We start from the raw sequence: 12,127 nt of genomic DNA on the forward strand, positions 1-12,127 counted from the left end.
TAATTCAAGCATGTGAATATATAAAAGATATCGGTGTGGGAGAACTGAAGTTAAAGATAAGTAACTAATTTCTTCTCTGGTCAGTCCTATTTCAAATTTAACTTTTAAAGCCTCAGTTTCTATATTATTGGAGTTGAGTCTCATCTCCTTGCTGAGCTCTTACAAACCTGCTGCCTGAGACATTTATAACCCTTTTATTAGACTCTTGTTTTCCGTGCTTTTAAAGTCTATTTGCTTTTCTAGGGTGAGGGCTTGCGTTCCATTTAATAATGTAGGTACAAACATTTGAGCAAAAGCTTTCATCAGAGTCTAAGTGGCGGCATGAACTTTAACACAATTCTTAAATATTGGTAAGTCTCTGCCCTAGCCAGTCTACTATCTTTTAACCACCAGATATAATTTAGTGTCTGATGGGTAATGGTTGTATTTGAGGTTTATGAGTGCTGATAACATGTTTATTCAGATTGTAGTTTTCAGATAGGATATTTAGCTGGCGCTACAGTCTGGCTGGTGTGTAATGTTTATAAGTAAATAATCGGCATACAGAAGAAAATTACCATGCCATTCTCTTTCTTTCATCTGGAATACTCCTCCTGCAGCCAAAGTCTTAAGGTGGTTGGAAAAAACAAAGCAAATAGGGGTTTCAAGACCCAGCCCTGTTTCATACAATTAACAGTACTAATATCAGTGAGCTGGCCTCTTTCACCTATTTGTATCTTGGTCCAAGGATCCGTGTACAAGATTTTAACAAGGCCAGGACGCCTTTTGAAATGCACAGGCCCTGTAGATTTCTTCAAAGACCAAACAATCAGTGTATTAAAAGCAGCACAAAAGTCAGCACAACTGACATATATATTACTCTCCATTGTAGACTGTTAAATTTGGGGGTTTCTAGTTGGCAGAGGTAGGTACCTTTGTCCAAATAGGGACCCTTGCGTCTGGTCAGGGTAAGGGGTTACACTCCTAAAAAAAAAAAAAAAAACTTGCTCACCCCTTTGGTAGCTTGGCACGAGCAGACAGGCTTATCTCCGAGGCAGAGTAAAACATTTGTGAACACATACAGTAACCCAGTGACAACACTACAGATGGACACCACACACGTAGTATAAAAAGAAGTATTCTTTATATAGCCTTATCACAAGACCACAAACTACAAAAACCCACAATACTGTACTTAAAATGGTAGAATGAGCTTAGTTCTCTTTAGATGTTAAAATGCGACACTTTGAGTTCAATGTATCTTTGGATGCGTAACGCTATACAACGAAAGTGTTGCAGGGAAGGTGATGCGTATGTTCCTTACATGCAGGAACGGTGATGCGTCGGTTTCCTACTGCGCTTCCGTGGCGGTGCGACCCTCAGCGCCGTGATGCGATGAAGATCCGGTGCGATGAAACAAAGATGGCGTCTTCTTCTTGATGTGACACGCTGCGTGCACGCCCGACGGCCGTGCGGCGAGTCAACGATTCTTCTGAGCCGCGACAGGCCCTATGACACGCTTCTCCAGTGATGCAAGACGCTTCGGCGATGCGACAGCTGCAGCGGCGACACCCTTCTTCAGTGATGCGGCGGCGACACACTTCTCCGGTGATGCAGGATGCTTCGGCGATGCGATGCGACGGCTTCAGCGGTGACACCCTTCTTCAGTGATGCGACGACAGCGGCTGTGGTGGCGACACGCTTCGGTGATGCAAGACGCTTCTGCGATGCGGCAACTGCAGCGGCGACACCCTTCTTCAGTGATGCGACGGCTGCGGCGGCGACACACTTCTTTTTCTTGAGTTGCGCTTCCAGCTCCTTGCGACACGCAGTCCCTCAGAAAGCCCAACACAACTGCAGGCACTTCCAAAGAACTCTTGGGAAACTGGTGGTTAAAGTCTGTTTTCCCTGAGACTTTTGCAGGAGGCAAGCTCTCTCTCAAGCCCTTGGAGATCCTTCACAAGTTGAATTAAGTACATACAAAGTTCCTTTATCCTCTCTTTGGCAGTCAGGCAACCACTGCAGGCCAATCCCTCACGTTTAGGGATAGTCTCTCCTCAGTCTCTCTGGTTCCTCTCCTCAGCAAAGGTTTCTTCTTATTTGCCAAAAGTGATCTATAGTTCTTGGTCCCCCTTTTATACAGTTTCTCTTTGTTCTCTGAAGGCAGAGAGGTCTTCGCCTAGTCCAAACCAGTTCAGGTCAGTCCTGGAGCACTTTGTTGACATGACTCCTTCTTTCCTTTCACAGTGCAGGGTAGAGACACACCACAGGAGGTGGAGCCAGCATTGTGGAGGGAAGGCACAGCCCTATTCAACCCATCTGCATGCAGATCTCTCTATTCAGCCCTGTGCTGACTCACCCTGCCTCCTGGAATCCCCCAGCCCCTGTCACTCAATCTCCGGACAAGTAATACGCAACCTAGCAGAGGCAGGCTTGGATGGTTAGACAAGAAAATACCTACTTTCTAAAAGTGGTATTTTCAAACACAGAATGTTAAAACCAACTTTCCTAAAAGATGTATTTTATCATTCTTAGTTCAGGCATACTAAAGTCGAATTTCTACCATGTTCCCTGGGTCAGTTAGGATCATAAGATGTAATAATCAAACTGCCCATTCTGGCCTATGGAGAGCAGGTAGCCTTCACTAGTGAAAAACGAAAATGGCTGTAATTCCCTATTAGGACATGCCACACATCGGGGCATGTCATACCTTATACTTACAATGCACCCTGCCCTTGGGACTACCATAGGGGTTACTAATATGCAGAAAAGGGAAGGTTTAGGGACTGGCAAGTGGGTACACATGCCCAGTCAACATGGCAGTACCAGACTGCACACAGGTTCTGCAATGGCAGACCTGAGACACACTTTTACAGGCTGCTTCTGTGGGTGGCACAACCAGTGCTGCAAGCCCACCAGCAGCATTTGGTTTACAAGCCCTGGGCACACTAAGTGCGCTGTGCTAGGGTCTGACAAGTAAACCAAACCAACCAATCATGGAATCACTAATGCATACATCAATTTACCATAGGGAGCACTTGCACTGTGACACTGGACAGCAGTGGCACAGTGCCCAAAGCATCTATAACCAGCAAAAACACATGAGGGAACAGCAAAAAATGGAAGGGAGACCCACAGCAAGGTGCCAGGTCTAACATAGACGTTTATGCTATTTAGGTCAAGGAACACTTAGTGTATAAACCTGGGACCATTATTTTCCTTCCATTATATAGCTAATTGGAATTAGGGCACATTCACACACCCATTCCTCTAATTCCTGCAATATATCATTTTGCTAAAATGTTTTGCTGAAGAAACAAGCAGAGATAAAAGTTGATATGAGCTGGTATTACTTCCATCACCCCTCTTATAAATTGACCTGGTCATTGAACCATTCGGTGTTTGAGAAATAATCCCTATTTCTCTACATAAAGAAAGGGGTAAATAAATGTGTGCCCATGTTAATGACCATGTTGGGTAGCTGATCAGTACCACGGGCTCAGCTAGAACTGGACAAGTTTATTATGCTACATACGTATCTAAATTACATTTTTGGAGAAGATCTATACCTTAGAAGTAACCCTTGCAGTTCATTTCAGTTGAGTCTGCAGATGCAAACAGTGAAGCAATATATTTTCCCGTCTCCCAATACAGTGATATAGCCATGTTTTCTTCCTCAGTCTTTTCCCCTGTTGCCATAAAAATTATTTTATATCTTTAGCTTCTGTAATTCTCTCAATCAGAGTCCAGGTGTTCTTTCTAGCTATTTGTTTCCCCCTAATAATGGTTCTATATATTTTTATGCATGCCTGTAATAATAAAATATTTTAATTTCATCCATACCATCCGAATATTCATAAAATATATTTCTAAGTATAGTACAGTTAACTCTGTGAGTAAAACAAATAGTTGACATTTGTTCCAAGTTTAAAACTAAGCAGTACTACATTATTTATTTATTATAATTTGTACATTTTGCAGGTAATTATGTATTTTGTTTCCTCTGTTTAAATTAAAATACTCAGAGCTCATCTAGGGCAGTATTCCAGTCGTACCCACATAGTTTATTTTTCCCTTCGAGCTATATAATTCATTACAGCAAACAGAACTGTCTTCTGCTTGATTATTGCATGTTTATCAATAGTGATGTTCTCTAAAAGGTGTTCACGATCTTCCTTGCAGTACTTAGCAAAGGCCCAATTATCAATCATGAAGTAACCAATAGGACAAGATAAATTTCTTCTAAAATATTGTGAGCCATGCTGGCCTATCACCGTGTGTGTGACCATTACCAACACATTGTTGAGATGCTCTGAACCATTACAATATAACTGGGTTTCTTTGATGAAGCTTCTATTTCATAAATATGTTTGAGGTTACAGAATGAATCCCACTTACCTCTGTCATCTTATTAATATTAGTCCTATTCACATACTGGTCGGGCATTCTAGTGTTCATATCCCCATTAGATAGTAATGGTGTTCCAAAGTACTGTTCTTTAATATTATTAGTGCTTTTTCAGATTTCTTTGATGGATCCATTTTGAATCTGTCATGCTTAAAATATAAATTCCCAACAATGTTTTGCACTTTAATACTGTCTTGCAAATTCACTTTTACTTCCATTATATATTTTAGTTTTAAATCCACTTTAAAGGTCACACTGCTTAACTGGGGGCTAACTAGAAAGGTCAAGCCCCCATGACGTGACTCATCTGGCCAGATATTGCCAGAAAAATAACTGAATCCATCTAGAGTCAGGGAAACTCTTCTCATGGAATAATGAAATAGAATTGCATTTTGAAAATTGTAATTTATCTACTCTAACCTATGTACAAATCTAAATACATTCCAAGATACTATGTCCACCATCCCTAGGCCCGCATCTTCTTTAGGAATGCTTCCAAATTGCTCTTCTGTGTTTGTGAGTGCACTAAATTAATTTGCGAATTTGTACATTCATTTGTAAGCTTAATAAACCTTTCCTTTTCCAGTATTTCTTGCCAAACACTTGTATTAGAAGGAGGGAAATGTGATCACTATTGAATTTTTTTCTCTAGATTACTCTTTCAAATATTTAAAAGAATGGTTTTAAGTAATGTAGATGGTCCTGAGCAAAATGGCTATTATAACCATTGCTAAATCCTATTTTATTAGACCTAAGCAGTCCTGCATATCTCTGTTCCTCTTCTGCTGCTAATACAGTATTTCAAAAATTTCGGAATTAAGGTAAAAAGCTGTGGTGAGCAGTGGTTAAGCAGCTGCAAAGCGGCCAATGATCTTTGTCTAGGTCATAGTCAAATATATAATGGGTGGTTAATATCAGAGACCCTGGAATTAAGTTTGTGTTCCACTGGAGATTTTTTTTTTAGTCTAAGAAATAATATCTTGTTTTTTCCTTGTTGTTGTCCAATGTTCCTGAGTTGATACTGCATTCAAAAGATTTTCCTCTTTAGAGACACATATGCCTATCAAGGTGGTTGCTACAGCCGATTCCCTGTGTCTAAATGGTGAAAGGTTATGACTGACATTTCTGTTTAAGGCAGTCAAGCTAAGTAGCGAAGTTTGAATTCCATTGGCAATCTATTAGTGGTATTTATGTCTGTTTTGATTAGGCTTCTATTCTCATCTCTGCAAATCTGGAGGCTTGACTACGCCATGCTGTGAGGCACAAAATCAAGCCAAGCAGTGGCATGCCTGTGATAACTCCACAGAACGAGGTGGTCAGTGATCACTGGTGGACATGGATTGACAGGGATCAAGGCCAGGACGAAGATATCTTAGATCCTGCAGCAGGAGCTGCTCCACAGGATGCAGTCCACAACTGACAAAATGTGGGGCATTTTAATGCAATTGAACGAGTTGTAAAAAGACGCAGGGTGGGACATGAGCACTTAAACTTGTAGTTTGGTCCCAATGAATGCCTTTGACTTAGTAGTTTGTCTTCGCTTAAATTCAATGTATAACTTGGTTTAAAGATACGTAGCCGTGTGCAAGTCAGTTTTCAGAATCCTACATAACAACTTGATGCAGCAAGTGTTATGTGCGTCATTGAAGTTGTACCTGGATGTGATTTTACAGTTTAAAATGATTTCCCATCTTTCCTGCTGTTCGCAGACTGTGTTTCTCAGTATCCTGATGAGATCGATTGGGAGCAAGAACACTGTCCTCCTTGGCCTTGGGTTTCAAATGCTCCAGCTGGCCTGGTACGGCTTTGGATCCCAGCATTGGTAAGCACACAGCTACAGTTGGACAGACCTTACTATTTTGTTTTGCAATACGTAGACACTTTTGAGCCCGAAAGCAACTTTTCAGGTTTCAACAGGTAAAAAGTTTGAGCTATGTAAATAAAACTCTTTACAAGAAGGAGTGTCACCATATCACTGATCTGCCTCTTTTTTTAATTAGTAAAACTATCTTACACCCGTTTTTGTTAATTTGTTTGTGGTTGTAAACGGCTCTGACTGTTGGTTGCAGCCGTTCCAACAGCATTGAAATGTCCCGTTTGGATTCCTTTCCGACCGACCCATTATGATGTGGTCTGCCATTCGGAAAGGGGTCAGTAATCCCAAGGGTGGCTCTTTCCATCCGAGGGATTACGATGGCTGATTCCTACAGCCTTTCTGTGCTGGCCTTTCCGACACAGAAAGGCTGTTGGAATCCGACTTTGGGGTCCCTCAGCAGGGCCCCTATGGGTACAAAGACAGTATAAGTTTTCTTAAGTAGGCCAAGATAGGCAGCATTGCCATTATCTACCGGAGACTGAATGAAAGCATTGTCAGCTGTCATTCTGTGTGAAAAAGATTAAAAGAGGAAAATACTTTTCAGTTATTTAAAATGAAAAATGCAAGATTTGGTTACAGCAGATAACTGAGGTTCAAAACAGTACTTAGGGTCTCATTTACAAAGCCCATTTGTGGTTGTAAACCCTGTGATTGCCACAATCACAGGTTTGGGACAGCAAAAGGGGTTTCTTCATGTACAGAAGCCCTTTCCAAATGACAAATAGGATTGGGTAGTGAAAGGGGCATCCCCCTCCTATTTCCAATTTGTAACAGAATGTATCTATGGTTTATGACTGAAATCCCAATTGCAAACCATTGAGTTATAAGCCCCCAAGTTGGGGTGGTTGCTGATTCACAAATGAGATGGGGTCGCTGGCTTCCTCTTTCAGTATCAGCTTGATGACTTCGCTGAGAAAAGGTAGTGGTCCATATAACCACTGCATACTACACCTGATTTATTTTTCGTAAGCAGCACTGATACCTTTAGTGAACACAGGCTCTTAAAAAATAAAAGTTTTCCCCTTTTGGAATGCAGCCATAGGGATGATGGTCTGCTGTCCCTTGCTGGCCACCATCCCTGTAATGGCAGACAGTCACAGGGAGTTCACAAATCGTAGCCTGTTTGGGCAGGATGTTCTGGGAACCGACCTATTAATACTGAGGCCTGTTTGCAAGATACTATTTCATTCACCAAAAGTCTGTACATCATTTGCAATCACTTTTTGTGAATAGAATAATAGAACATCAGTTTTTTCATGTCCAGGGTGATTCCAAGATTCTATGCCGAGGATACTGGTTCAAGACATGGGCCTAAAGTATCATGCCAAAGTGATTGATTCAATTTATTGAAGTTAGTATAGATGGACTGAATTTATGTTTTGCATGAAATCCATTTCAGAAAGTTTCTCTGCATCCAGTTTTGGGTTGTTTCAAGGACTTATGGGAAATCTGGTGGAGACTCAGAGAAGTTGCCAAGCGGTTGATAGACAAGTTGAGTGTTGTCAACATAAAAGTAGGTTGCCACCTTACATTTGTGCATTAGGGAGGCTTTTGGGAGGGTAACCAAAGATTAAATAGCAGTGAAGGGATTATAGCTCCCTGCGGTACTCCTCTGAGCAACTTATTTTCCCCAATACAATATTGGCTTAGCTAAATTGTTTGGGATCTTCTAGTGAGAAAAGCTGATATCCACATTAGAACAGTGCCTCCAGTTGGTAAGGAGGAAAGGGGATGTAGCAGGATAGCATGGTTGAAGGTGTTGAAGGCAGTGGAGAGGTCCAAGGGTAATAGGATTCCTTCATTGCCTTCATTCACCATCATTCCTAGTTTATTTATGGTAGAGGTAACCCACCAGCTTATTACTTTGCCATGTCTAAATTCTTTCTGGTGAGATAGTTTTCTTAGTATGTTTGGATAAATAAGGTAGTAGTGAAATAGGTCTAGTTGTTTGGATCTGAATGATCTAGTGAAGATTTTTTTTGTTGTTTTGTTAAGGGCATGGTAAAGCCAGACAATGAGGGACCTTTACAGCAAAGCCCTATTTCGTCTCCTCTGGATGAAACATTTGCTCATCATGCCATGATCCAGAGGGCAGCTACGCAGTATAGTGTAAACATGGTTCTGTAATAAGACAATCACTCACACATTGAATCAGTGTCCAAAACAAAGATCTTGTCAGTATTTACCCATGCTTAAAACACAGCCTCTAAAAAAGGAGTAGACTGTTTTTAAGGCCCTGTTAAAACAGACTGTATAACACTTCCTTGGTTGTCGATACGACCATTACCCAGGGTACCACAACAGACCCTCTTCCACACGAGAAGTGCAAGTGGCTAGGCATAGCAGGAAAACAGTGACAAGGAGTGCGACCTCCTTCTGGCACAATGCCAGCACTCATTCTTTCGATAGCTAGTGCAACTGCTTCTAGACGGAAGAGATGGAAGAACTTTGTCAACATCTTCAGTAAACATACTGAAAGAGAGAAGAGATTGCTAACAAAAGCCAGTTCATTTCCAGTGCTATAATCTGCTGCATGTTAATCATAACCGACACTGCCTGTGGACAATTTAGTGCCATCGCTATTTAGTATTTATTAACTGGTACAGGTACCTACAAGGGAATGTACTTAACTATATAGAAACAATTAAAAATAACATTTGTGAATCCCAAAAAGTGGATTCCCATATATAAATGTAAATAGTTTGTATATGATTTACCCATCTTTGATTACACCAAACGGATGTATTCTTTATAAATAGAAAATGTATGATCATATTCATGGATTTCAAGGGTACAATACAGTCTTTACAGAAACAAAAGTGACAGCTTTCACAATTTTCCAAATAAAAAACATCAACATATCACTAAAGTACAATACCTCTTTCTGATGTCTATTGCAGACAAAAAATTATTCCTGCACATTAGGCAAAGAATTACATTAAAAGTTATTATCGAAGAAAGTGGGTATGTTGGTTGCCGTTTCTGTTGTCTAACGTTATGCATCTAAAAGACGATCTTCAGAACAACAACCTTCTTATGTAGAGAGAGGGCCCTTTATCCTGGGATTGTATCAAAGTTGATTTTGCAAGTAAAAGTTCTGAGGAAATACGCAATCCGAAAAATGTGTGTGGACCTTTAATCCAATTGTTGGAAATTATAATTTCACTTTGTGTCTTCAGTCAGTCAGACTCGACTGCTTGAAACCGTGCGCGTTGAAACACGTCTTGGATAGACTTTAGCGGCGGCACAGTTTGACTTGCCAATTGTAAACGGTGAAAGGCGCTGTAATCATTTAGCATCCTGACATTGTGAGAACTCCACTGCTCCAAACGTTGACGGCACTAGGGTCTATCCAAGACGCGTGTTTAAACATGCTCGGTTTCTAGCAGTCGAGTCTGACTGACTGAAGACACAAAGTGAAATTATAATTTTGAGTAAATCCGTTCAAGCACTTTTTCAAAGAGTTCATCAGTCTCATTCTAAACATCAGACAAAGCATGCATGATTGCATGCCTTGTAAGAATTAGTTTGCACATTTATGGACATTGCATCACCCCAGGAATTTGGTACTGGGAAATCTAATGGTATCATGTACACTTGTGATGCATCTGGCACGGATAAAAAGAAGGTTGTAGGTGGAAACACTTGTCCAACTTATTAATTCTTAACCAAACTCACAAATAAACCTCTGACTTTACCATTTAATCTGTTCTGTCCTTGGGGCGTGGCTTCGCCGAGCTGCGACATGGCCGCGCACTAGAGCGGCTCTGCCGGCTGAGAACTATTAATCCGTAAAATATCCGCTAATACTGCCCCAGGAGAGAGAGCTTGTCATGGGAGGACTGACCCGTGAGTGAATCGGAGGCGCAGAGGAGCGAAAACCCGCCATATTGAGCGGGAGGCGTAGAGGACGATGGCGCGGCCTTCCGGCGCCTTCGGGCTCGCGGCCGGGGCCTCGATTGCAGTCTGCCCGGGGAGGTCCCGATCAACGGAGGAGGGTGCATAATTGACGGCGCTTTAGTCAGCTGGATCGGGCCGCGGACTGCCGTTGGCGGACCCGGCGCCTGCACCAAGGTGAGATCGCTGCAAGCGGGAGCGGCTGATGGGAGCCCCGAGCGGCGGTGGGAGGCGTGCGGCCTGCTGCACCGTCGGGACCTTGCTGAATGGCCTGAGGCAATCGGAGTGTGCTGGCGGCGCTGTTGGAAGGCGAACCCCCAGGAGTCGGCGAGACCACCAAGGGGGGGCCCTCACACTGCACGAAGTAGCCGAGCGCTGCAGAGAAGCCTCCTGAGAGATCCTTCCCCTATAACGTACTAGCACAGTAACACCACCACACAGGACTCAAGGAGGTTGTCTCAAGACGTGCAATTCTTTATCAGCACTTAAAGGTTACGGAATCAATATTTACACGAAAGGGATCGAGGGATCCACCAAAAGTCTCAGTGTCTCTTTGGAAGGGTAGGGGTAGCGGGACAGTCTTTGGCAGGAGCTTGGTACGAGGGTACCTGGGGCCCAGTTCTTATCCTCAAGCTGGAGGACCTCCGGATCTCGGAGGGGTCGAGCCGCGACGGCGTCAGCAGGGCTCTGGTGTTCAGTTCGTGGAGAGCCGCGATCAGGTCAGCAGGGCTCTCAAGATGGTTTCTGCTCAGCTCGAGCCGCGACGTCGTCAGCAGGGCTCCGAGGGAGGTTTCAGCGAGGTTGGGCCGCGACAGCGTCAGCAGGGCCCCGATGATCCGGGGAGCTTCAAGGTTTCTACAAGAAGGAGCCGCGACGCAGTCTGCAGGGCTCGTGGTAGTTCAAGCAAGAGTTCTTCTCCGTAGGGTCGGCCGCGATTCGATCAGCAGGGCTCTCGACTCCGGGATACAACTGCCGATCTGTGGAGGGGTCGCCCCAGATATAGGTCTGGAGCCCTTTGATGTCCGGACCCTTGCGCCCGGGGGGGCGGAGAGGCCGGGTGGAGGTGGCCAGATGCCCAGCAGGAGAGGCACCAGGCCCAAGAGAGTTGCAGGGCGATCACACCTAGGGATGGGAGGACAGTTGGGGGTCTCATCGATACTGTCCTCCGCCGGGGGCGGTGAATGGTTCATGGGGCACCCCCTGGCCAGTTCTTGGTGCCTCGATGTCGGGGCTTTGCTGGGGCCGAGGCCGGGTTGAGCGGGGTCGCGCCGGCTGGCGCACAGAGTCACGTGGATGCCAACAAGATGGCGGAGCCCCGAGGGGTATGCGACCTCGTGCGGCTCGGGATGATGGGTCTCGGTGCAGTTTGGAAGGGGGGCCCGTGAAGGCCGGGGCGGGGAACGGGCACAATCCACGGGGGTAAGGACCACGCCACGAGGCCGGGTCCAACAGGCGTCCCCCCCCCCCCCCAGCCGAAGGCATGGAGAGTCACCCATCTCCTTGGGGATTCTCCTCGTCAAGGCGGAAGAAGCGGGACAGGCCGTCGGCGTTGGCGTTGGCGTGGTCATTGCCGGGCCGGTGTTCAACAGCAAAGTCCATCCCTTGCAGCGAGATGGACCACCGCAGCAGCTTGGGGTTCTCGCCCCGCATTTGCATTAACCACCGCAGGGGCCGGTGGTCGGTCTGGACCCGGAAGTGGGTACCGAAGAGATAGGGCCGGAGCTTCTTAAGGGCCCACACTACAGCGAAGGCTTCACGCTCGATGGTGCTCCATCGCTGCTCCCGGGGCAGTAGCCGTCGGCTGATAAAGGCCACTGGTCGGTCGAGCCCCTTTTCATCGGCCTGGGACAGGACGGCCCCGATCCCATACTCGGAGGCGTCTGTCTGCACCACGAACTCCTTACTGTAGTCAGGGGCCTGCAGCACAGGGGCAGTGCACATCGCTGTCTTGAGGGTTTCGAAGGCTGC

General features: G+C 44.8%; 1 protein-coding gene across 1 annotated transcript in view; it reads left to right on the forward strand.

Annotated features, from left to right (window-relative positions):
• Positions 1–12,127, forward strand: part of LOC146865902 (solute carrier family 71 member 2-like) — a 271,637-nt gene that overhangs the window by 207,796 nt on the left and 51,714 nt on the right. The window contains exon 9 of the mRNA XM_085632831.1: positions 6,096–6,208. Coding sequence (XP_085488957.1) covers positions 6,096–6,208 — 113 coding nt within the window. The remainder of the gene's footprint in view (positions 1–6,095; positions 6,209–12,127) is intronic.

The sequence above is a fragment of the Triturus cristatus genome, chromosome 2_1, assembly GCF_964204655.1.
Source record: "Triturus cristatus chromosome 2_1, aTriCri1.1, whole genome shotgun sequence".
In the NCBI taxonomy this organism is placed as follows: Eukaryota; Metazoa; Chordata; class Amphibia; order Caudata; family Salamandridae; genus Triturus; species Triturus cristatus.